This window comes from Carassius auratus, unplaced genomic scaffold, assembly GCF_003368295.1.
Source record: "Carassius auratus strain Wakin unplaced genomic scaffold, ASM336829v1 scaf_tig00023221, whole genome shotgun sequence".
Classification (NCBI taxonomy): domain Eukaryota; kingdom Metazoa; phylum Chordata; class Actinopteri; order Cypriniformes; family Cyprinidae; genus Carassius; species Carassius auratus.
Genome location: NW_020525249.1, coordinates 328,723 through 356,331, shown reverse-complemented (window position 1 = coordinate 356,331; position 27,609 = coordinate 328,723). Strand labels below are relative to the sequence as shown.

Sequence of the window (27,609 nt, the reverse complement as noted above, 5' to 3'; positions counted from 1 at the left end):
TCTGTTAACATGGGTGCGTAAAAAAAATATGAAATGCAAGCGCACTGCAGACGGAGTATGTGTGTAACAGGCATAAGGTTGTTTGCACCTTGTGCAATGTGGAATTAGTTTACAGCTTTCTCAAGCACACACACACACACACACACACACACACATATATATATATATAGGTCATAAGTGCATATTATTTATTAGTGTCCCTGTTTAACTCTCAGGTTAATGTATAGAAACTCTATATAATTATGTGACAGTGTAATTACTGTCTCTCCAGTGCCCTAGACAAAAATTATTGTAAATGCAAAAAAAAAAATATTGTTTTTTCCTCTTCAGTTTCTAGAGACCAGTCCATCATGGATGTGCTGACAGGACTTTTTCTCTACTGGCTTCATAGTATGATGTTAAAGTTTTCTTCCCATTATATGAATAAATGAATTTATTTGAAATATTTTTCTATTCAAATGTTTTAAAAGTTTATTAAAGGAATATTTCACCCAGAAATGAAAATTTACTGTTAAATTCCCATCAGGCCATTCAAGATGACATTTTTCAGTGGAACAGTAAAGAGGATTTCCATGGCTACCATCACTTCAGAGTCAAAAAGGCAGATACAAGAACAATAAATGAATCCTCTTAACTCCTGGCAATTTATTGAGGTCTTATGAGGCAAAAGGATCAGTTTGTATGAGAAACTGAACATTATTAACAACATTGTTACATAATCCAGCCTCAGGCAAACGGTCCCACAGGCTCACGCTCATTATGTACTGAACAGTACATTGTGCATATGAAAAAAGAAAAAGAAAATTTCAAATAATGTTTCTTTCACAAACTGATTGTTTGCTTCATAAGACAAAGTGATTGTAGCTCTGGACTTGCATTTTATGAATTACTAAGTACCACTGGGTTCAACTAAAAAATACTTTACTGTTGTACTGAATGAAGAAAGTCACCTGCATCTTGTGTTGATTAATAAATCAACAGCATTTTTTTTGTAAAAATTATTTATCTATTTGAAATCTGAATTTTTCAGTAATTTTATACTTACTGTTTTGCAGTTTTTTGCACTGGCGTGTTTGCTGATGTCTGGAAGGTAACTGTAGAGTCTGAAATGCAGGCTCTGGTCTCATCTTGTGTCGTGTTGCCCTGTTCATTCAAATACCCCGTTCAAGAACAGCCCTCTGATCGTATTAGAGCTATATGGCACATGAAGGACAACGGGAATGATATTATTTTTCACAAAGACTCTACGAGGGTTAAAGACAGTTTCAAGGGTCGTACAAAACTGATTGGTTCACTGGGTGCTTTGAACTGCTCCTTGGAGATTTATAAGGTCAAAAACCACGACAACGGGCCGTATTGTTTCAGGGTGGAATTAGAAACATCTAAAAAAGACAATTACTCCTTTGTGGAAAACTGTGTGTCGATTAAAATGATCGGTAAGTTTGCTTTTGGGCTCTCAATCTGTGATCACAACAACTAAAGAGGACACAAAATAACTGCCCAAAATGTGAATCATTCCAAATGCATTTACAGAGCAAGCATCAAAACCAGAGCTGCAGGCCGAGCAGTCTGTGCAGGAGGGTGAACCTGCGGTCTTCACATGCTCTGTCTGGCACACCTGTCCGTCCCACCAGCCCACTCTCACCTGGAACCACACTGGAAAAGTCATCATGAGCTACAAGAACATCGGTCATGGAAACTGGGAAACACAGTCTGTACTGACCTTCACCCCTAAAAAAGAGGACGATCACAGCGCTGTCGCATGCAAAGTCAAACACTACGGGAATGTCAAGGGAGAAATGACAGCAACTCACCGTATCTTTGTGAAAGGTATCACAATAAAACTATTCTGTGTAATTAATGTTTATATTATTAGAAAATTATTTCTAGGTTATTATGATAAAAATATTATATTAATAAAAATAACAAAATAATTACAATTCTTATTATTATTAGTTGTATTATTGTTAATATTTACTTTTACCAGAACAAGCAACTCTCAGTCACATCCTCATTCCAACCATCTCTGGTCTTGGAGCTGCTCTTTTGGTTGGAGTACTGTGTTTCCTCATTGTCATGAGATTCAAGTGAGTCTGGAACCGACTTATAAATAGCATAAATATCATTGACTTTTATATATATATATATATACATACACACACACACACAAACATAAACATTATCAAACATGTTGTACACTGTGAATAAAAACAATGTACAAATGAATAATTTCTGTTAAAAGACTGCACTTCTGTGTGAGGATTTGAGAATGCATTATGACATTCTTGTATGTTTCAGTGATTTTAAATATTTATTTATCTATTTTTATATCTTAAATCATTCCCAGGAAGCGCATTGCAGATCTCGAATCCAGAAATGACAATGGGTGAGCATTACCAGCGGTTCTACCTCGGAACATTATTGTTCCTCAGTCTGACTTTAAAATTGTTTTTAAATGAGGCTTTTTTGAGTCTTTTTTATTTTATTTTTAATTTTTGTATAGAAAATGAATAGAAGATACATACGAAAGAAATATCAAATTAATTGTGCTATTAATATGTTACAATATAACAAAATCTATTAGTAAATTTTTTTTTTCTATTATAAAAAGATATAAAGACAGATATTAAACTATGGTCTATGATGGTGTGATATTTTAAACAAGAGCATCTTTGTTTAAAGATGCTTCCTGCTGATAAAAGCACACAGATCTGTTTTCAATATCTAATAACACAGTTCCTAATTAGAAAAGTTAAAACACGACAATAAAACATGACAATAAGACACCATACGTCAACAATGTAACTGAAAGTATAAATCATCATAACTGTTTTACTAAGTCTTAAATGTATTTTAGAATGCGGAGTCGACTATCAAGACTGTCTCGCAGGTAAACAGTATATATATATGATTGTTTTTAAACTGCATTGCATTGAGTAGCCTCCATCAGTTATGAATGATCTTGTCATCTTTTCATGTGATCACCAGGTTTCGTTCAGGTGACAGCAGCAGTGTTCCTGGTGGCAGAGAGCAGAGGCAAGTACACCACAGCGTCTAATGTGTTCTTCTGCAACAAACCAGAACATAACAGATCTATTTGATATTTGCTTTTAAAGTTGACGTAATTTTCAAAAGTAATAGCACTTAAAGTTTAAAGGGTTTGTTCACCCAAAAATTAAAATTAGCCTTGAAGTCATCCTAGGTGTATATGACTTTATTCTTTCATATGATTATGAAAGAATACAGTTATTTTAAAAATGGTCTTTGATCTTTCAAGCAGATTTATGCATTGTTCTGCATTAGGGCTGGGCGATATATCTAACGATATGATCATGTGCACCTAGTCTGTAAATCTGGTTCCGTGATTACCGCTAAATCGTCATCACCTGCTTTTAAATGGAGAGGCATTTAATAGACAGTGCTGTAGATCACTGACAAGCTACGTAATATTACGTTCATTATCCAAGATGAATTGCCTTCGATAATGAACGCGATATTGTGTAGCTTGTCAGTGATCTATGGCTCTGTCTATTAAATGCCGCTCCATTTGAAAGCAGGTGATGGCGATTTAGCGATAATCAGGGAACCGGATTTACTGACTAGGTGCGCATGATCATATCATTATATATATCGGCCAGCCCTATTCTACACTTATTCACTATTATTCTACATTATTCTACATCCATATTCCTACCTCTGTTCTACTACCTTACTAACCATTAATAAACAGCAAATTAGGAATTATTGAGGGAAAAATAGTGAATGAGTGTTCCCTATTATAATGTGTTACAGTACATGTGCTGCTTACAGTATCTTTAATTAATAAAAGAGTGGCCACATAGCTGTTCTAAAGAAGTCTATATACAGCACAGAATACAGCATTAGTTTTTAAATAGATAGACATGTTACACTATAATGTTTCACAAGATGTTAAATTAACACTTTTCAATGTCTATCATTGAGCTGTGCTTGGTAGCTGTCAAATATTAATCTGTAAATGACGATATGACTAGATTAAATATAACAATGAATTTTTTTATAAAGTGACAAAAAAAAAAAAAAAAGTGAAAGTGACGTGACATACAGCAAAGTATTAATATGTTGCTGATCCTAAACACTTATGTCTACTTTTTCCTTTATTTTCAAGGAGAGGTCAAGGGCATCAATTTGACAGGAAATTTTACGTTAAGTAAGTATCTGCATGTTTATTATAGATGAGTACCGTATTTGTAAATATATATATATATATATATATATATATATATATATATATATATATATATATATATATATATATATATATATATTTCAAGGATTATTTACCAGATTTGGTTTATCAAAGTATTATACGTCAATAAAAGTGGTTTTTAAAAAAAATTTTTGTGAATGTTTATCCTGTAAAACAGTAAAGCATGGCCCTAGCAATGCCAATGTCATGGGTTCGCTTCTCAGAGAAAGCATGAACTGATAAAATGGTATATAATGGAAATGTATGATTATATAAACAGAATGAATATATAAAAATTTCTTTTCCTTCCACATCTGACAATTACTTCAATATACCTTAGTTTTTTTGTTGTTTTTTTGCCATTACTGGAGTATGACAGAGGTTTCTGAATCTTAACAGGGCAAACAACATATGTACAGTGTCAGGAAACAAGCCTTTCTCCAAAGCTCGAATGCCTTCACCAAAGAGGTATGAAGCATATCTTACTGATTGAAAAGAATTTACTATAACATCTTGTGTAATTTGATTTGTATCAATGTTTTATTTTAGTTACATTCAGAATGTCTTTGTACCCTCCTTCACTAAAAAATAAATAAAAATAAGCCAACTGCTGTGATCAATGTATTTATTTATTTAAAAATTCTTTTTCACATGATTCACCTAAGTGTGGCCAAATCATATTCTGTGAGTACATACTTTATCATAACTTTTCCTTACTAATCTTTTTGGTATTGTTAACATCTATTGTTTAGATCTTGATTTCTTGTTGTTCATACATTTTATCTCATTACTCTTAACTGTAATTTGATATTTCATATTAAATCTGATTTCTGTATTTTTCTTTTCCATTAAGGATTCCAATTATGATGATGATTACATCAACACAGCAGACCTTCATATGAAATTATATGAAAATGACACATTTTAGATGAACACTGTAGACTTGACATCAGGGGAGGAGCCTGTTCTATAACTAAGTGTCGCTTTTTAAGCCTGACCTAAAATGCCTACACATGCATATTCTACAGTATTGCTGTATTTACATATTGCTATGATGTTTACATTGCATACAATAATTTACATAATAGTTATAATGCTAAATATTTTAATATGTGAGAAAAAATTTGAACTTTTAGCTGGAGTTAATATTTTCTTGTCCTGGAATTTGTCCCATTATGGCATCACATATTTACAATAAAAGATTACCTCTGCAGAAGCAGACCAACAGCTACCTCTATATTATTGCCTCTTTACATCCACCCTCTGAAATGCACATGTAGTTAGAGAAGAGGAAAGGCTAGAGGGATGCAGACACAGGATTACTCCAACAAAACCATAGAGAGATGCCTCTGTGGAGATTTTATAAACTTCTGTGTGATTCTAACAGCTTATTTAGCCAATCAAACCATTGAGCATTTACTTGAATTTCTTGAATGGGCCCCACCTAAAAAAAACCAGACTGCTATACAGAGGGTCAAAACCAGGATCGAAAATAGCCTATTACTTCTAAATTGTTAGTTTTTTTCTTGATAACAAAATAAGTGGACCCCATGGAAGCAAAGGTGGTTTCAGGATAGAATTTTCACCAAGCAGAATGTCATATCTTAAATTCTGGACGTTTCTTAGTCAAAGAATGTACCTGCTTTTTAAAATCACTTTTGAAATGAGTTACAAAAAATAACCCATGAATAAACAACCAATCTATCATTTGTATATTCACAACTGTCTAGATCAAGACCAGAACATTTGATCTGTTACCTCATTTAGCAATACCACCACATTACAACTTTCTAAACACAACTAAAAAGTATTTACATGTATCTTAGGGGATTTTTGTGATTCAGTTACTTATAACACCTCATCAAATCAATTTAACAACTGTCAAAGTTTAGCATGTAAAATGTACCATACATCCCTAAACTTACTTAACCAGAGTGATGACTGATGTTGTTTTATTCTTTATTTGCATCTAAAGGGTTTGTCTTAGCTTTAATTAGCAGACTGACTAAAATGTGATGCAAGAATAGGTGTGACAGCCTTATTTGGAAGAAAATAAAATGTTCCTCTCTGACACTCTCTGAGTCATAGAAAAAAGCGTTCACGCCTCCTTTTATAGGTTCTGCTTCATATAACTGTGTAGAGTTTTTGTCTTTTACAGTCTCCACATTTCGCAGCGTTTGGCAAAGTACCTTTCTATCCAATCCATTTGTTTGTGAATGAGACTTCTTTAAGAAGATAAGAATAAAAATAAAAGTATATTACATTTTATTTAAAAAATGCTTTAAGGTTTAAATATCCATACATTTTATAAGGTCATACTCATTTGTCCACTCAACATTTTTTTTTTTTTCTGTAATCGCTTTGGATGTACACAATATTGAGAACATGTGCAGAGAATATGTGGCTAGAAACAAAAATAAACACTTTCGAAAAGTTTGCTTAATCTCCCTGCCATTAATGTTCTCCAACTTTTGTTCCACAGGTGTTCTGCTGTTTGATCATGTCATAGGTCATGTTCATTCTACTACACATCATACCCACCCAAAGACCCACGTAGAGTTGTGTGGTATCAGTCTCTAGAAGTTATCCTTTAGTTTGCAGTCTGTTGATTGAAAACCTGGAACTGTTCTACCATGAAGAGAAATTATATGCATGGATTGACCCTGAAAACGTTGGATGGTGCACCTTCGCATTTTATACCATCACCTCAACTATTGTTGTTGACAGTATGTATATATTATTGTGGTGGAGACTCCAGAGACTCTGGAGTTTGGTTAGACATCATACACAGGTAAGCAATCAGTAACAGTGGTAGAATAACGCTTGGTAAGGCAGATGAACTGGAAATAATTTGTGATTCGGACATGGACAGGTCTCAGTTTAAATGAGAGTCAAACAGGAAGTGAAAGCAGAGGGAGTGGAGCACGGTTGGTACTTGGGTGAGGGCTCCCTCTGCTGGCTTGGTGTTACAGGTGGTCAAAATAATCATAACAATAGACCCATTGATTTTCTTCTAACAAATTTTTGGGTTTAAACTGATATGATGCATTAATTCCAATGTTTATGTCAATTGTAGCACAGCCACAGCAGCCCAGCATTTATATTTATGGAGGTGAAAGGACGGGTGAAACAGTTACAGTTGCCTGTTCAGCTTTCCACACGTGTCCATACACAGGGTTGCCAACTCTCACGCATCTGGCGTGACACCCACACTTGGACTCCAGCGTGAGATTGATCCTGAAAGCGTGAGTGTCATGCCAGATGCGTGAGAGTTGGCAACCCTGCATAAAGCAAACCAAAAATACCTCTGAATGGTGTAGAAATACAGTATATTAAAGACAATCTGTGGAAAATCACTTTGACACGAACAGGTGTCATAATGACAGAGCGCTCAACTATTAAGTGTTCAGTAACACATTATGGTGGCATAACAGTGACAGCTACAAAAGACAAAAATGCAGAATGTGAGTAAACACCATTATGTAGCTATAAGTTCACTATCAATGTCACAATGGAACCTATTACAAGTATTCAGTTCAATTTCAGGTGTTCATCATAAGATAACGATTGAGCCTGAACTGGCAGATGTCACAGAGGGTGTCACAAAGAACTTCATTTGTAGTGTCTACCATTCCTGCCTGAAAGAGAATCCAACCATCACATGGAACTATGAGAACATGCAGGTCACAACAAGTACAAAATTCAAAATTTATTTTGAATCTGCAAAAGCAAGAAACAAATGATGTGCTGACTGCCATGAAGATGGTGAAGATTATAAGGCCTGAAAAAGATATGCAATTCAAGTATATGAACACAGAGACTTTGACGTGTGAAAGCATGTGTGCAACCAAATGTTCACATACTTGCATGAAGTATGATTTTATCTTTCATGGCGAACAAATATTGATAAAAATTGTTTTGTGGTTTCAGGAGTGATAATATAATATCTCTACAACAGAAGAGAAGCTCCAAAATTTCTAGGTTTCTGAAGGAAATGGTCTTGGAAATGCTGTTCTAACACGAACTAGTCAGAGCACAGGTACCACCCAAAATGCTGCCATTGCCAGTCAGAAAAAGAGAAATATATAAAGACAGGTTATCATCAAATACTCAGACTTGACTGTGATGGTTGATCAAGTAACCAGTGATTGTAGTGACTTAAAAAAAGGATGAATTATTGCTGTCAAGTCTGAGTACTCTAGTACTTGTGCACATCCCTATTAAACACATATAAACAGTATTGAGATATGATATATACTGCATTGATATATACTGTAAATACAATGAACATTTTAATCATACATCTTGTCAAGTCTTCTTACTTCTGGATTTATATTTGTATTTTTATTATTATTAATTTATAATTGATAATATAATAAATGTAAGGATATCGATCTGGAAGAAATGGGGCCATAAAAAACCTATTCATCAGTTGTTCTTTGAAGAACCTATAAAAAGGATTTGTCGTAACAGAAAAATTGCTTTATGGCACCAAGAAAAACACCCATTCTTTAGATTAGATTAGATTCAACTTTATTGTCATTATGCAGAGTACAAGTACAGAGCTAATGAAATGCAGTTTAAAGAACCTTTCACAAAATGGTTCTTCAGGGAACCAAAAATAGTTATTTTATGGCATCAACGCGTAACCCCCTTTTTGGTTCTTCATGGAACTTTTTTTTTTTTTTTTTTTTTTTTTATTGCAGAAGGTCATTTCTAAAAGAAGTGGATGCTCACAGAGTGCTATAACATATTTATTGAAAGTTGACTGGAATGAAAAAAGTGTGGGAGGAAAACGTTCACAAGCAACAGAGATGAACACAGCCTTGGAAAGGCTATCAGGAAAAGTTGATTTAAGAACTTGGGAGAGCTTCCCAAGGAGTGGAATAAAGATGGATTTTTTTTTACCCGGAACTTTCCCGGTGGAAACGCGGCTAGAATGAACACATTAGGAGTTATCAAAAGAATAGAAGAACCAACTGACTGGGTGAACTTGGTGTGTGTCAAGAAAAAGAATGGAGACTTAAGAGTGTGCATGGATCCGAAAGATCTGAATGAAAACATAAAGTGTGAGCACTATCAAGTACCAAAACGCGAAGAAATAATGAATGAAATCATGTCAGGTGCCAAATATTTCATTAAGCTTGATGTCTCACAAGGGATTTTTGCAGATATGTCTAGATGAGGATAGCACAAAGTACTGTACCTTCAACATCCCATTTGGGAGATATTACATTCTTAGACTGCCTTTTGTAATTGTTAATGCTTCTAAAATCTTGCACAGAGTGATGGAAAACATCATTGAAGGACTTGGTGTTAGAGCATATATTGATGACATCATCATATGGGGATCTTTGCTTCAAGAGCACAGCAGCAGATTGACCAGAATGCTGCAGAAAATCAGACTGAGTGGACTGAAACTAAACAAAAACAAATGTCAGTTTGGTGTGCAAGAACTTACAGTATATTTCTTGGGGAAAAATTGTCAATTCTAGGGATACATTCAGATGGTGAGAAGATCAATGTCATTCTCTTAAGAATGGAAAGTCCCACAGAAAGGAAAGGAGTGCAGCGCATCATGGTGATTTATGTAGGAAAGTCCATTCTGAATCTTTCTGAAAAAAAAAAAATCATGCCTACGAGAACATCTACAAAAGAAAACAGACTTTGTATGGACAGACAAACATTAGAGTGAATGGCAAAAGCTGAAAATAGCATTAACCTCTGCACCTGTATTACAAAAGTTTCCACAGATTCCTCCAAGAATGGTCTTGGTGCAGTTTTATTTAGAGATCTGGAAGCCAGTAGCATATGCAATCAGATCCATGACTGATTCTGAGTGTCGATATGCACAAATTGAGAAAGAGTGCTTGGGATTAGTTTTTGGTCTGGATAAATTTCATAACTATGTACAGTATATGGCTTTCCCTTTACTGCAAAAACTGATCATTGTCCATTAATTGCAATAATAAAAAAATAATCTGAATGAAATGACACCAAGGATTCAAAGACTGATCATGAAATTGCAGAGGTACGATTTAAATTTGGTATATACGCCTGGCAAATACTTAGTTCTGGCAGGGTCCTCTCACGAGCACCCACAAGAAATAATGAGAAAGCAACAGAAGGGGATGTTGAGATTCACGTGAGAATGGTGTGCACTGCGTTTCCTGTTTCAGATGCAAAGTCAAAACAAATAGCTGAAGAAACCAAAAAGTTGCCGACAAGTTCATCTCCAAGATTCCAAGACATCAGAGGTGATCTATGTGTGGTGGATAGAATCCTTCTTAAAAAAAAAAAAAAAAAAAAATCTGTTTTGTTATTCTACAAAGCTTAAAACAGGACATACTACACAGAATTCATGAGGTTATCTCGGTGTAGAAAAATGTTAAAGGAGAGCAAGAGATACAGTCTTTTGGCCTGAAAGAAACAAAGATGTCAAAAAGATGGTGAGACACAGGTTAAATATTTTGAAAAACAAACTAAGGAGCCAATTACAATAGCAGATTTACCAACATCACCTTGGGAGAAGGTGGGAATGGATCTCTTCCATCCGAAAGTCAATAACTACCTAGTGGTGATTGATTACTACTCAAATTGCCCTGAATTGTAGAGTGTGGTATGGCCCCAGCCGAGATGATGGTGAATCAGAAACTTCGCACTACACTGCCCTCTTGTTCAAAATAAAAAGCAAATGTGAAAGTAAAGCAGGAACTCAAGCAACTGAAGTGTGACAAAAGTTCTACTATGACAGGGCTGCAAAGCATCTACAGCCATTGGTGAGGGATGATGTTGACAGAATCAAAAGTGACGAGAGTTGGAGCAAGAAGGCCACACTTATGCAAGAAGTAGCTCTAAGATTTTACACTGTGAAAACAGATGATGGACAAATAGACAGAATAGATGTGATCTTTAAAAGACTGAAAAAGAAGTGAATGACCCGAATCAATGCAATGTGAAGTCAGAATCAACTGCATTGTACACAACAAATGACTGCAAAACTGATACGAACATATACAGTGCACACAAACATCAAACTGCCATTCATTCACACTTAGATCTACAAGAGGCATTAAAAAAATAGATAAATTAAATCTGTAAGAAAAAGCTGAATTTCATGTTGGTAATTAATAATTTGTATTAACTATATAAAATGTGCAAACATAAACTTCGAGTTAAAATGTTATACTGAGTGCAACATAAGATGTTACAAAATAATACTGTACTAAGGCTACTGTTTATATATATATATATATATATTTTTTTTTTTTTTTTGAAAAAAGGGGGGTGTAATGCTATCAAGTGAGTGTGCCATTTACTCTAAGATGCCACAAGATGACACTGTGTTATGTGTTATATGTTGGATACATAGCAATTAAGGTTTAAGAAAAACAAACTTGGGTTGTTATTAAGATGAATAAGAGACAGACATGTTAAGACTGCACTGAGAAATTTTAAGGACTGAACAAAACAGGAATCAAGGAAGTTTTGGGGTCATGTAGATCAGCTAATATAAATAAAGGACTATTGAAACGAGAAGCATTTTGTATTCAGAAACTTATAGGTCACTGACCCCAAATTGCACTGTTGAGGAACTCTGTCTTCCTTTAATGAATTATAATTGGACGAATTCATCAATAATATTTTGTACAATAAATCTTGAGTGTCTACTGCAGCATGGAAAACAATGATTGTTTATGACGATGTATTTCTGGGCCCGTATTCATAAAGAATCTTAATGCAAAAATTAGCTCCTAGTGACAAAATTCTAAGAAAATTCTTAGAAATGTGGGCGTTTACTCTTAAAATTAAAGAAAAAATCCTAGTGAAGAAAAAAGTAATTCAGAAAGCATCTTAACCCTTAAAAGAGGTCTTAAGGTCAAACTTGTTAGGACAGACGAGGACTTTTAAGAGGCTTAAGAGTTTCTTTAGCAGAGGAGAAAATGGCAGAAAGACGAAGAGGCGGAAGAAATGTGTTGCAGACAATGGATGACAGTGAGTTAATAAGACGCTATAGATTAGATCATGCAGGGATTATGTTTGTGACTGATCTTATTAGAGATGTGCTAACATCCGACATAGCACAGAAATGCCATGGCGCCAGAAATTAAAGTAATCACTACATTACGATATTTGGCAAATGGGAAAATGCAACAATGCAATAGTGATGATTTGGGTCTGTCACAACCTTCTGTAAGCATAGTGATCACACAAAAAATTACAGCACTTTCAGAACATCTAATTGTGTCGCAGTTCATTTAGTTTCCACTGGACATTCCCACCTTGCAGGCCCAAAAAACTGCATTTATGAATATAGCAGGCTTATAGGTGCACACAAGCAGGGGGAACGAACCGTTAATAGTTTGTGCTATATACTCCCATATCTGCTTCTTGTCCCTTGCTGTAATACCCGGCCCAAATTTTCCTTTAAGAATGGCCTTGTGTTCATCCACTAACTGGGCTAACAGTAAACACTGTTCCTCTGTCCAGTTCGGTTTTCTCGCCCTTCTTGGAAAGAGTGGAAAATTTTTTATCATTCTAAGCCAATCAAATAACTTATAGGAAATTAAAAGCATGTTAAATAAAAAAAAGGATTTATATACACACATATAATGTGTGTGTGTGTGTGTGTGTGTGTGTGTGAAAGAGAGAAAGAGAGAACTGTCAAATAGGAAAAATTATGCATGTAAATTCAAAGTGCTTGGACAACCAACCAATCACAGTCTTCAAAAGATTGTGTCATACAGTACATAGCAACGGTGTAAACCCCGCCTCCTCACTAAGATGAAAGTTTTTGTCTTTTCCTTACTCAGAGTTGCTCTCAGATCAGCCACGAATCGCTCTTAACCTAAGACTCCTACGTAAAAGTTTTTAAGCTAAATTAAGAATTTTTTGAGAGGATTCTTAGAATCTTTATGAATATGGGCCCTAAAGTTTTAAATCATTGAATTTTTCATATTAAAATCAATTTGTGGAGTAGATACTAATGGTTGTTTATTTACAATAGTTCTAAATATAAGATCCCAGATATTGTTAGTTTTTATTACAGATATATTGTGTGGTGTAATTTTGGAGGTGATAATCGATAAATTGTATAATATTTAAATGAAATGATTAAATGATTTTAGTAATTGAACATTGGCTAATGAATGATGACATCAATATAATTAGTGATTTAAAAAGGGGGTGGAGGGTTTCAATTGCTTTGGACATTGAGGAAGGCTTTGAGGTGAAACGTTTGTTTCCCTGATGGTGGCTTGACCCACCAGCCTGATCTGATTGCAGCATCCTCAAGAAATGGCTAAAGACACTTTTTTCCACACTCGACCCTAATACAATAGAACTGTTTATTCTAGTTCTACATTACCTTTGATTATATATATATATATATATATATATATATATATATATATATATATATATATATATATATCATAATCGATACTGGACTAAAAATACATCCATCAGTCATCGCTTCCAAAATGAATTAAACGGGTCATCTTGTTAATACTATAAATTAATTATAGCAGTAAAAGACAATCTCACCATGAACAAGAACATGAACAGCCATGTCACATTAGAACACAAAATTTCCAAAATGAAATGTTTTGGAACCAAACTCATATGTAAGACTTTATATGTATGTACATACAGTAGTGTGATATATATATATATATATATATATATATATATATATATATATATATATATATATATATATATATATATATATATATATATATATATATATATATATATATATATATAAACTATACTAAGTCAAATATTTTTTATGAGGAAAATACTGATATTACTGTTATCAGACTCGCTCAATTATACCAATATTTTATATTAGTTTTTTTGTTTTTTGTTTTACTCTCCGGGTAGGGTCATTGGGCTGCCTGCATAGCTTATTGTTCATGCTTTAGAATCTAATTTGATTTCTAAACATAATTAAATAAATACATTTTTGGTACAATAGTGACCCGGTGTTTAATATTTATTTATTTATTTGTTTTTCAGACTAGAAGCAGATACCAGGTTCACATAGAAAGCCTTTTCTTGCATATGACACAAGCAAGACAATGCCCTTAACAAACTGACAAGGCAGTGTGTGTGTACTTTAATCTACTCCAAACAGACTTTCTAAATCAAAACGAGGAACTGAAAAATGTAAATATTGCAGTTTGACATTTAATCATAGCTATCTTTCTACAGATGAATGTGTGATAACCACCTCCTACAACTGCTCCGATGAGCATTCATTTAGAGAACCACAAGCTGGAGAAATGTAGTGAAACATTTAGAAATAAATGAACATTGTGTTAGTCGCTTATGAACACACTGAAGATTCTTACACAAAAACAATAACATTTGATTTTAATGATACAAAAAGTTTGCTGCCTTGTTTTCAAATGAGGCACAAAGTATTTACAAAAAAAAAAAATCAATACTCTGTTCACAATACAGTTAAACACAATAATTCATTACTGATTCCTCAGACATGAGTTTTCAAATGTCAAATGAAAAAAATAATAACACATTTTATCAAAAAGACATTACATTACCACTAAATGCCCTGAAATTACAAAGCTGTTATCAGACAACCCTACGAAAATACAAACATCAGATCAGGACTATATCTGCACATAATCAACATGAAATGACGCTTGGGCAAAATAAATATAAAAAAATAAAGATTGTTACATCTCTAGTTTTTTTGGCTATTTTGGGACTCTCTTGTGGTATTTAGAATTCCATATTCTTAAGTAATTCAATGAATTTATTTAATTTGAAAAATAAATGTATCCAAACTTTGAAAATTATGTATTTTGGAAAAGTTAAGTAACAAAGGTTATTTTATACTTTCTGGCCATTTTACCGAAAAGTTATTTTATTCTAAGTTTGACTGATTAAGTGCTCAAGATTTTTAATTTATCTATTTATTTATTATTTTTATTTATTTATTTAGCAATCAAGCTGTTTAGTGGTTAAGACATACAAGTATTTTAAAGTCAATAAAAAGACTTTTCCTGTTTTTTAATTTCAGAATATTTTTTTGTGTTTAAACAATGTTGAACAGTGGAAACAGGATGAGGAAATTATGCAATCTGGACATGTCATCCACCTGTCAGAGCACATGTACAGCCCTGATGTAACATTTTCATAAGACATTTCCATATAGGTTGGTGAAACCATCATCATAATCATGACCCTTAAAGGAAAATTTAAAGTCACTGAATAGCATATAAATCAAAGAAACTAAGCATGTTTGTAAACATAAGTAAATTCATGCAAACATAAATAAATGTACTCACATGGTAGGTTTTTGGCTCACTGAAGTGCATGGGGAAAATAAGAATTTAAAAATCACATGTTTACATTTATCATATTTGAATTATAACAACCGTTAAGCTATATGCATTTAATAGACTATTCATAGACCGGCACACACAGTGTTTATGTATTATAATGTATGAAGACATTGATATTACAATAAACTGTGTTCATTTGGTACATTTATAATGACCAAACTGCAGCTTAAAGAAAATCTATCAGTTTTTTTTTTTTTTTTAGTTATAAAGATAGGTTTTCAAGTGGAAGGAATCCTGAAGTGGCATTGATGTTTAATTTGACACTCTGACTTTATTCAGTATTATTTTGTGGTGTGATGTAAATACTGAAGGATTCATACTGTATGTGGTTGAAATGCACTGTACCTCTTTGGTGATGGCATATGAGGTTTGGAGAAAGGCTTGTTTCCTGACACTGCATGTGTGTTGTTTGCCCTGTGAAGAGAGAAGGTTCATCAGTAATGCCACTTTGGGAAAATACTTTCTCATCTCTGTTTAATATACAATGACAACCATTAATTTTTAAAACTCTATAGTGTAAAATATAACTGATATTATTATGCATTTTTTAAGAATAAAATACTGACTTGTATTCTGCTCTCAGATTTGTATTGGTTCTGGGTGATTGGTGTCTAAAACAAAAAGAGAGAAAAAATGAACAAATTTGAGGGTTTTGTTGAAACACAATGATTAAAAAAAGGTGAATACTGATTACCTAGAAAATCGGCTCCAGATGCTCCGTCTGTTGAGATGTGTGTGTGATGTAATGTTTAATCAGTTAATGTACTATATAATATGATTAATTGTTAACGTAATTTATGGTTAATTTTAGTTACGTTAAATACATTTTCAACCTGCCTTTGCTCTGGCTTTGGTGGTCTTCCTGGAGCATCTCCAGTGTACCTGTAGATAACACTAGTTAATTCACTGGAGAGAACCAACATTAACCAGACTTTATTTCTATTATATTTTCATAAATTGCTTGCCTGGTATCACTCCTGTTTCCCCTGTTAATCCAAGGTGCTCTCCCTTCAGGCATACTAAAACGACTGGGGGAGAATTTTAAAATAGTCTCAGGATAAGAAAATAAAAGATATAGATGCAAAGCTGAGAAAATGTAAAGTCCAACCTTGAGAATCTGTTCCACATTGATCTCCTATTTTAAAGAAAAGGGTTAAAATTGCTAGTGTACTACAAATCAGAAAATCTTTACTGTTGACATTCATACAGAGACTTTCATGAACACGAATCAATGTGTAAAAACTAATTAAATGAGTATGTCATACATACCTTGGCTCAGATCGTGTTCGTGAACCTTGCATATCCTGATGAGGCCGTCTACAATCGATAATGACAATGTGAAGACAACGAGAAGTTGTCAATGCTGACTGATAAAAACAGAAACTAAGCACAACTGTAGTAAAATTGGTCTCTGTGTACTTTTGAGTAATAAGCAGAAAACGGTGCACTTCTGAAATATAAGTGGTGCTAGATTTTTTAAGATACAGAATCAATTACAACAGATATTTTGAAGAATAAGCATAAGCCAAAAATAAATAAGTAAACTTACTTGTGTTGTCTCTTATAAATGAAGACTCCAGCAAATATGCAAATTAGGATGAACACAAGTGACGTTCCAATAACATAAGGCCCAATTCCAACCCCTTGAACTCCTATGATAATTAGATTTTTGAAAATGTTAAAAGTCACATTTCTTACAAATCATGAAGTACAGTTTCTTTTTGACCAGTGATATGAAAACATGTATGAGCCGGTAACATCAACATTTTGAACATGCAAAGATCCTCCAAAACATATTGGATGTTACTCAGTCTGTACTTACGTCTAATACTGAGGAAGCCTGTGTTTTCCTGTGTTCTACCGCCCCAAAAGTTGGCAGTGCAGACAATTTCATCTTTCTCTTCATATCCAGTTGGAATAAAGGTCACAGAGGACACTGTTTCCCAGACGCCTCCACCCATGTGACGGTGGCTGATAGTTTCTCGGGCTGTTGGGACGCTCCAGGTGATTTGGGGAGGGTGAGAGGAGCATGTGTGGTTGACTGAGCATTTGATGGGGACTCGTGTCCCGGGCTCGATCTCTTCAGGGAGGGATGACATCACAGGTTTGTCAGGAGATGCTTTTTAATAAAAATCACAAAATGTTTAAATTAGTTCTGGAATGTGATGGATGAAAAACACTTTCAGTATTTGAACCCAAGTGATTCTTTATATTTCCTCACCCCGGATTATTAGGAACACACAGCTGTTGTTGAAGCTGTATCTCTCATTTTCTCTTTCTGCTCGGACGCAGAATGGCCCATTATCATGATATTGCACATTATCCATCTCCACAGTACAGTTATGTTCATTTGGGTTTCCGAGGAGCCTTGTGCGTCCTTTGAAGTTGTCCAAGACATCGACTGGGTCGGTGTGGAACATGTAGCCACCTACATCAGTGACCCAAAGAACCCGAAGACGAGTGACATATTCCTCCATCTTGAAACTGCACGGTATTACCACACATGAACGATGCAGTGTAGTGATCTTGGGTATCACTTCTGCCACATGTCGAAAATAGGCTAAAATGATATGAGTGGATTAATGGGTTTACACAGAAATTTTAATTTAAATTTCTAATCATACTGTAAATCTGGGAATGTACATAAATACATACTTTCATTCTGCATTGGACTGGCTGGTTTTTGATACTCTGTAAGACAATTAGTAGAAAAAATAGCCTTAGGTTTATAGAGTTTTACTTATTGTTGAGTTCTTCTTACATAAAATATTGTATTTGTGCTTTAGGCTAGAAACATACAGTATGTCATGCAAGTATGTGAACAATTGGTTGCACATATGCTTTCATACAGTAGCTTGAAGCCTCTGTGTTCATATACTTGCATTGGCATATCTTTTTCAGGCCTTATAATATTCAAAATGAATCAATAAAAAAACAAAAAAAACAAAACAAGACACATAATGTAAGATTACTCACGTTGTACACGTAAAACAACAGATGTGTTAAAGTTTGCTTTTGAAAATTTTACGGTGCAAATCAGTTGACTTCTATTGTCCTCTTTTGCAGCCAGAAAGGTTATATTGGAATAGCTGATCTGATTTACACCAGAGAGTTTTTTGTTCCTCGTCGTGACCTGCATGTTCTCATAGTTCCATGTGATGGTTGGATTCTCTTTCTGGCAGGAATGATGGACGCTACAAATGAAGTTTTTTGCGATGCCCTCTGTGACATCTGCCAGTTCAGGCTCAATCGTTATTTTATAATGAACACCTGAAATTGAACTGAAAACTTGTAATAGGTTCCACTGTGACATTGATAGTGAACAGTTTGAATTTCTGTTTACTCACATTCTGCATTTTTGTCCTCTGTAGCTGTCACTGTTATGCCACCATAATGTGTTACTGAACACTTAATAGTCGAGTGCTCTGTCATTATGACACCTGTGCGTGTCAGAGTGATTTTCCACAGATTGTTTTTAATAGACTCATCGCTGATTTTGTCAGATCCTTCTACACCATTCAGAGTTATTGTTGGTTTGCTGTTTGGACACGTGTGGAAAGCTGAACATGCTACTGTGACTTTGTCACCCGTCCTTTCACCTCCATAAATATAAATGCTGGGCTGCTGTGGCTGTGCTACAATTGACAGAAATATTGGAATTAAAAAATCAAATCAGTTTAAACCCAAAAATTGGTTAGAAGAAAGTCAATGGGTCTATTGTTATGATTATTATTGACCACCACAAGAATATTTACATACTGTCAACAACAATAGTTGAGGTGACATCATAAAATGCGTAGGTGCGCCATCCAACATTTTCAGGGTCAATCCATGCATATAATTTCTCTCCATGGTGAGACAGGTCTAGGTTTTTAATCAACAGGCTGCAATCCCTGTTTGATGGATCACCATATAAATCAGTTTTCCATCTGAACTTCTCAATGACATCATTTGGATACCATGGATCATAAACTAAAGGATAACCTCTAGAGACCCACTGATACCACACAACCCTATGTGGGTCATTGGGTGGGTATGATGTGTAGTAAAAAGAACATGGTATGACCAGACAAGAACCTCTGAGGCCATGAATTTCCGATGGCATACTCACATACCATGCCAAAGTATCAAACAGCAGAACACCTGTGGAACAAAAGTTGGAGAACATTAATGGCAGGGAGATTAAACTAACTTTTCAAAAGTATTTCTTTGTAGTTTTTTAATCACAAGTTCTCAATATTGTGCACATCCAAAACTATTACAGAAAAAAATGACAAATGTCAGGTGGTGGTTGAAAATTACCTGAAAAAAAAAGAAAATCATTTATTTACTCATTTTGATTTGCCCTGCATGCTTAATAAACTGGTCCAAAATACAGCAGCTACAGTCCTCTCTAGAACCAGGAAGTATGACCTTATTAGCCTGGTTCGGTCAAAACTAAATTTTTACTACTGCATTTATATTTATACTGGTTATTGCATGCCACCTTATATCTTGAACACTTCCCAACATTTAATCAGTATTATAGCATTCATCACATAATATTTTAAGTCAATTCAACAGCAGCAGACACTTTTTTTCAGATGTTGTTGTGTCAGTTTGTTTCCTCATCAGTAACTGGTGGCATTGCTCGGCACTTGTTTTTGCCAGTGTTGAATCAGCATTTGTCTGCAGTCTGGAAATATCTGAGAAGCTGAGAAGTCAAATTCCTTGCCTTATCTAATGTAAATAGCTTATCTTCTTATCTGCAAACATAGATTTTATGCACAATCTTAAACAGTTAAATTACCACAAGGCAGCACTTGGGAAAAAAAGAACAAAAGCCTTCACAAAAAAGCCACCCCTTTAAATACATTTCTTAAATTGCCTTTTTAGATTTATGTACTGTATTATCGACAGCATCTACATGTATGAAGAAAAAGAGAGGGAAAACTGATGCTATACCGTGCAAAAGCAATTTAAGTAGCAGAGGTCCCATCACGTTCCTGGGTTAACCCTTAAGTAAAAACAAAAACAACTGTTGTTTGACTTGTACAAAAACAAAGGAAAGAAAAAAAACTGACCAACAGATTATAACAAATTTCCCCCAAGGCTAAATTGTTGTTTTCCGTCACTTTATGCTATAAGTGGAGCCACCAAATTGAGACAAATTGGGTTAAAATGTGTGGAAAATGAAACCTTAAAACATTGGTTAAATAAAATGTAATAGACTTTTATTTTCATTCTTACCTTCTTATTGAAGTCTTATTCACAAACACATGGATTGGATAGAAAAGATCTATACCAAGCGCTGCAGAATGTGGAGACTGTAAAAGACAAAAGACTACAGTTATATGAAGAAGAACCTATAAAAGGAGGTGTGAACACTCTTTACTATGACTCAGAGAGTGACAGAGAGAGGAATATTTTATTTTCTTCCAAATAAGGTTGTCACACATAGTCTTGCATCATGATCAAACAGATAAAATGTTCTGGTCTTGATCTAGACAGTTGTGAATATACAAATGATAGATTGGTTGTTTATTCATGCGTTATTTTTTGGAACTCATTTTAATTGTGATTTTAAAAAAGCAGGTACAATCTTTGACTCGGAAATGTCCAGAATTTAAGATTTTATGACATTCTGCTAGGTGAAAATCCTATCCTGAAACCACCTGTCAAAACAGAGCAGGAATGAGATTTATTTTATACAAAATAAAATCTTTATTATACATTTAAATTATTTCACTTATTATATCATTTTATAATATCACTAAATATTAAAATATAATTTTTCAACTTTACAGAGTCCATTTGTCCAAATCATTTCAAAATCCAGTAGTTTTTTTTCATAAATTGTTTAATTCTTTACTTTAGACTCCTTAAAAAAAAAGACTCCTTTTTTGCACAGCCCTAACATTTCCCCATAAAACATGAAAAAAAAAGAATGTTTAACAAACTAAAATAAAAGAGATTATCTCAGAATCAGAATCAAACGGCATCAAAAACCATATGATTTTATTCCACAGTATTGTCACTACTGAATTTTAGGTGCTAACTTACCTTTTCCAAGGTTTAGCATACCTGCTGAATAAAAGTGCTTTTCAAACACTTAGTCCAGGTGCAGGGCATAAATCAGTCTGAAAACATGGACATAGAAGGCCTGAGAACGGTCGGTTGATCCATTACAAAGTTTCTTCTAAGATGATTCCCACTCTAGATGTGTTAGATGAGGACTTGCTTGATCAACGCTGAGGATGGACGCTTACATGGAGTCTGTCTTTTCAGCTGCATCCTAACAATGGAAGAAACAGATTGATAAAGACATTATCAAGCCAGTTAGATAATGCTGCTGGCAAATACTCAAGACAATATGCTGCGGCCGTTCACACCATGTTCTAATTAAAGCAGCTTATGTCCTTGGACCGGGAACTGTGTGTTTCTATGGAATCACTATTGAGGCCTAAATTAATCTGCAACAGTCAGGTAAAGTGGTCATGTGGTTGTACCACATGTAGAAACTATCAGAAAATTCCCAAATTAAAAAAAAAAAAAAAAAAAACTTGAAAGTTACAGTCTTTATAAGAGCATCCGACTGAAGGGTTTACATTTATTTGTGCAGTGTAGCTTTCAATAAGGTGATCCTGCTCAGAACAGGTCTCAGTCCACCCACACGACATACAGCTGATCTGGAGTTCTGCTGTGAGGTGGCAAGTAATTTAAATGTACAGTATGAACATGCCTGATGTGAACAATGACATTGTTATAAATTCCATGTCTGAACATAGAAACAGGGTTTCACAGACAGGGCTTAGCTTAAGCCAGGAATAGGTCTTAGTTATATCAGGATATTTAAATAACTTCTATAAAAATGCCTTAAGAATTTACTGGTGTGCATCTTGAAAAACGACAATAGCACAGACATATTTTAAGTTGTGCCAGTACAAGATATTTAAGGCAGCTTGAACATGCATGTTAGTCTGAAACTTGTCAGTGAAACCGGGGGATAATTTTAATATAACGTTAGCTATGTTCTCTTTTCACAGTTATGAGGACCATACTTACACTACCAAAGCATTTCTTCCTTCTAAATCAAAAAAGTCGTTAAGAGGCCTCTGAACCTAGATAGAACAGATGTATACTTATACATTTTGTATTTATACCCTTAATTACTTTAAATTTACTTTCAAACAATAGCCATGCCTATTAAACATGGTCGTTACATTATTGCACTCACCATATTAATGCCACCATCGTCTCGCCTCCGTTGTATGAGTAAAATTAACTTAACAATTACACAGGGTTCAAGCGCAGTTTTGTCCGCTGCATACAGATGATGGTAAATTTAATTGAAAGACAAATAATTAATTGCATGACGTACTGCTTGAAAAACTTTTTGAAGTGTACCCCACATTGGTTTAAAATTAGAAGCAACACATAAATGTCTTTCACAATGAATTATCAGAATGATATACAGTGCCAGCTGTTTTTTGTTCAACAACTTTAAACATACTTTATTTCCCAAATATAAGTTTAATATTTATATCCTGCAAATTGTTTGATACTGTCAAAGGACAGTTAATTTCAGTGTATGGTAAGTCTGGAGAAATCATTGCTGGAAAATTGTCTTCTGCTTCTGGTCTTTGTTGTAATATTGAATAATCATATAGAAGTATCCATTCTTCAGATATGGAACTTAACATTTTGTCCAACATCTCTCAATCTATTAATTCAGAAGGAAGTCCAAGTTCATGAGTCAATGCAAAAATATTACTTAAATCCTTTCCAGCCACTTCCACCAAGTCCTTCATTATTATTATCTGTGCATTTTTAATTTTTTGTTCAAACCATGATGGTATCTCACAAGACATATTCAACCTAGACCCATTAATCAAATGGTTCTAACAACCAATGTAAATATTTTACATCAATAGACCTTGTTATTTTCATCAAACACCATGATTTCCGAACTCCTTCATAAAAAAATTTCTTTCCAATCATTTCTCTTACAATCTGTCCAAAACACTTCTTTACGTTGATCTCACCAAACCCCCTTGTGAAAGTGAAAGTGAAAAGTGAAAGTTACCCATACTTGTAAATGGTGCTCTGCATTTAACCCATCCAAGTGCACACACAGAGCAGTGAGAAGTGAACACACACCCAGAGCTGTGGGCAGCTATAGATCCAGTTCCCGGGAGCAAATGGGGGTTAAGTGCCACACTTCAACCATGGGTATTGAGGGTGGAAGAGAGCACTGTTCATTAACTCCCTCCCACCTACAACTCCTGCCGGCACCGAAACTTGAACAAGATGAATTTGGCTCTCTAACCATTAGGCCACAGCTGCCCCTTGTGCTCTGACTCAAAATTAAAATCTTCAACAAGATCACAATTAAAATGCCAATATGCACTTTTATTTCTTATAGAACCGATATAAAAAGAAGAAATCACCAAAGAATGGTCTGTAAAACATATGACTTTTTAAACACTGATATGGTAATTTATAACAATAGAATCTATCCGATCTTCTCTTACATGTGTATACTGTCTTATATTGTTATGCAAATTTCTCCAAATATCACAGAATTCATTTGATACAATGAGTTGTAACATTCTTCACCTTTAAAAATCTCCACCAGGTATCAAATAATGATCTTCACATTGCTGAGTTGTGTTAGCAAGTGAATCAAAAAAAAAAATATTCATATTATTGGTGCACACACATTAATCAATTTAAGTGTCATCTTTTCATATTTCACTGTCACTTTTAATAATCTTCATTCTATTATTTTTCCTTGAAAATGCAATTCCAACTCCTACAGTAAAAACACTTTTATGACTAAGACAGATACGACCATCCCATTCTTTTTGCCACTCTACTACATTATCTGTTGTGCTATGAGGTTTTTAAACAAATGCTAGATTTTTCATTTTCAAAACATCATATCACCACTTCACCACTCTTCAGTACCATGTATACTTGTCTTCTAAACGAAACAACGTTTCAATAATGGCGATTTACAGCCATATTAAAGGGATCTTTTTATGGCTGAGACAATCAGACCATGTCTTGAAAGTTTCCTTTCTATAATGAAAGGACATTTGACAACAAAACTTTCTTTGCTGGATTAAGAAGAGGATTACTTTCACATAGCTATCGTTCAATGTTCTTCCTTTTTCAACAACCTAATTTACTTTGTCAGTATTTGCTAAAATGAAGACAGGCATGCTGCATCCTTGATGCAGACCATATAACTTATCCAACAGCTTTTCCAATGGCTATACTAACTTTTTCCACTGAGCTATCAATGGCTAAAAATAACTGTGTAACCCAGCCAAACCCGCCTTTCCCTTGAGAAATCACTCACACACCAAAACAACAAGATATAACAACAATATGCACATAAAAAAAAGAAAAGTAACAGACCGTAAAGATGAGAAAAAAAAAACGGTCACGCTCCGACTCACACTATACTAGTTCCACAAACGCCCACGGATGTATTTTATATTAAATACACGTGCTCCTAAAAAGCAGTCATACTAAAACCGTCCACCATAAAGCCTTAAACTACCAAACAAGGGGCGTAGTTTTTTTTTTTTTTTTTTTACATTGGAGAGGACATTAACCCAAGTACCCCCAAATACCGCCCACTCCGCCTACATCCCACCGCCCACTAAACACCCAGTCATTTTCGCATTTTTTTTTCATTTTCACATTTTTTTATAGACTTTTGATCATAGTTTCACGTCACCAAATGTCCCCATGTATGCTTGCCAACACATTCCTAACTCCTAAACAGTTTTATTATTATTATTATTATTAATAATAATTATTAATAATAATAATAATAATAATAATAACAATAAAAACAATAATAATTTTGTTCAACAGACAATAATTGCACAATTTTTATTTTGTGAGCCAACATCAGCATCAGAGAGCTGGGAGTCTTTATCACTTATCACTTTATTTTAATATCGAATTGGACCCAGGAGCGATTCTGAAAGGACACGTTGTTGCTGTAGTAACAAACACTTTCTTGCAGAACTGATTGAACGATGAACAGCACGCTATTTCAGTGTTGTTGTTTTTTATTTTCTGGATATTTCAGCTAACAGTTTGATTTGTACATTCAGTTGAACAACATTAATTTAAGGTTAAATACTTTCCTCGGCGCCTAAGGATATAGGCTACTGTTCCAAATCTGCACCACAGAGTGCCACTTAGGCTACATATTTTATCATAAAATCCTATTTGTTCCAAATTATTTGTAATGTTCATAATGACTTTATCATAGGCTGGAAGATATTGTGAATCTTTCCGCACAACCTTTTTCTGTACGTGCTCTAGGCATATAGGGAGCTAATAATAGCCAAAGATTGCGCTTTCTCTTTCCCTTTACTCTGTTGTCAATAACCGTACTTCAAACTCATCGATGCAACTTTGTTAATTCCTGAAGTAAACTACTGTTTTGGACTACTTTCTTGAATTGGGTGCAATACATGTGAGTTGTTCTAAATGAGCGGCGCTTCTCTGGTGTGCGACTACATTCCGCCCATGTATTAGATGCGCGTCCTTGAAAGTGGGCAGCTTTCTAATGTAGCCTATTTATTTTAACTTCTTAGGTAATATCAATGGTATGACGTTTCAGGTGTGTCCAAAATTACAAAAACATATACACATATTTATAGCTTACGCCCCTGCTACCAGGAACTGAACCCAGAGAAGCCCCCTCAGCCAGCTGCGCTGTGCATTATGGGATGAGGAAGTTGTTGTTTAATAGTTTCAGGCGGCAAGGAAGTCGACTGGAAGTTGAAGTCGGCCGGGTGCCGCCATCTTGTAGCAGAACTTCACTTGTGTTAGCATTCCCATTGACTCCCATTCATTTTGGTGTCATTTTGACAGCGAATAACTTTACATCTGAGGCGTTTAAAGACTCCGTTTGTCCATTATTTATTTCTAAAGATACACGACAATTTATAAAGGGCTCCAGTACCTTCTATGTTACATTATGGCCCCGTAGAAACAGTTTTTGTAAAAATAGGCTAACGACTGCGTCATAACCATGCAACTCTCAGTCGCATTACCGTACAGACAGGAGGAGAAGCTGGCAGGCAATTAACTTAATATGGCGTACTGGCGTTACATTTTAAAATACTATACAAAATAATAAATCCGAATACTTACTCCTGCTCACTCACGCCAAGAACTCCCCACTCAAGCTCGCTGTCTCTGCAAGATTAACGATGGCAGTTTGCACGCACAGCTACTAGAAGATATACATCTGTCAGACAGGTTGCTGACGTCATCAAGCTTAGTTTGAGTCTGCGCGTCAGAAACGGAAGAGCTAAAAAAACGCTAAAAATGGGCTTCACTTGTCTCAATTGAGTTCCAATGGGGTCTCTGTGTCCATTTCTTTTACTGTCTATGGACAGTTTGCACTTTAACATGGCAGCTCGTGGACAAACTTGGAGTAGTGAGGAGGTGCGAAGCCTCATAGAAATTTGGTCAGATAACCATGAATATGTCAGAGTTAAGAAGAATTAATGCACACCCCCATTTGAAGTTACAAGCGATGCCCACTCGCCGTTTGCAGTGCATTAGAACGTTGTTTTCAAGCCGCATCCGCACTTCATTATAGAAATGTATTGTTTGCATATTGTGGTGTATACGAACAATGTACTAGATTATGGCCAAGGACAAAACCACCCCGCGCAGTCGTCTCTCCATAGTTGTGTTGTCTCTGTGTTGTTTGCTGGCCTTCTCTCTTATTTTGGAATATTCCCACATGTAAATTCTGACCAATCAAAAAGCAGTGTAGGAAATACGACATGGCCAACGAGTGATGTGGATGTTGTCATGTGACTGCATTTTGGGTCTTTTCAACTGGTTCGGGCCAAAGCAATCAGTGTGGTGTGAAAAGGAACCAAAAAAGCTGGAAAATGCTACAATGTATAATTGTTTGCCTTAGATTCGAACCAAATGAACCGAAGATGTGAAATTGAAAGAGAAATCTTTCAAAAAAAG

The 27,609-nt window shown here is 34.8% G+C and overlaps 2 protein-coding genes across 4 annotated transcripts; one reads left to right on the top strand and one right to left on the bottom strand.

Moving 5' to 3' along the window:
* Window positions 1–330: 330 nt before the first annotated feature.
* On the top strand, window positions 331–5,719 carry LOC113077781 (sialic acid-binding Ig-like lectin 14). Its single transcript, XM_026250051.1, has 11 exons — window positions 331–390; window positions 1,056–1,436; window positions 1,534–1,830; window positions 1,988–2,087; window positions 2,348–2,386; window positions 2,858–2,890; window positions 2,989–3,036; window positions 4,148–4,189; window positions 4,628–4,696; window positions 4,894–4,912; window positions 5,082–5,719. The coding sequence occupies exons 1-11, from the start codon at window positions 351–353 to the stop codon at window positions 5,154–5,156; spliced, it is 1,143 nt and encodes a 380-aa protein (XP_026105836.1). The 5' UTR covers window positions 331–350; the 3' UTR covers window positions 5,157–5,719.
* LOC113077780 (sialoadhesin-like) lies at window positions 2,965–20,924 on the bottom strand. Of its 3 annotated transcripts, none has more exons than XM_026250047.1 (18): window positions 20,833–20,924; window positions 20,548–20,599; window positions 19,363–19,746; window positions 18,951–19,238; window positions 18,580–18,873; window positions 18,259–18,294; window positions 17,825–18,163; window positions 17,426–17,722; window positions 17,153–17,255; window positions 16,873–16,920; window positions 16,712–16,738; window positions 16,569–16,631; window positions 16,441–16,485; window positions 16,298–16,324; window positions 16,170–16,214; window positions 15,949–16,017; window positions 15,547–15,565; window positions 2,965–3,067 (listed from the first exon to the last, which is right to left on the bottom strand). In XM_026250047.1, exons 2-18 carry the CDS (start codon window positions 20,579–20,581, stop codon window positions 2,996–2,998), a joined length of 2,190 nt encoding a protein of 729 aa, XP_026105832.1. In that variant the 5' UTR covers window positions 20,582–20,599; window positions 20,833–20,924; the 3' UTR covers window positions 2,965–2,995. The 3 variants fall into 3 exon arrangements, with proteins under 3 accessions (XP_026105832.1, XP_026105835.1, XP_026105834.1); XM_026250049.1 differs by lacking the exon at window positions 2,965–3,067 and adding an exon at window positions 15,204–15,443; XM_026250050.1 differs by lacking the exon at window positions 20,548–20,599 and having other exon boundaries at window positions 20,833–20,901.
* Between the last annotated feature and the right edge of the window lie 6,685 nt (window positions 20,925–27,609).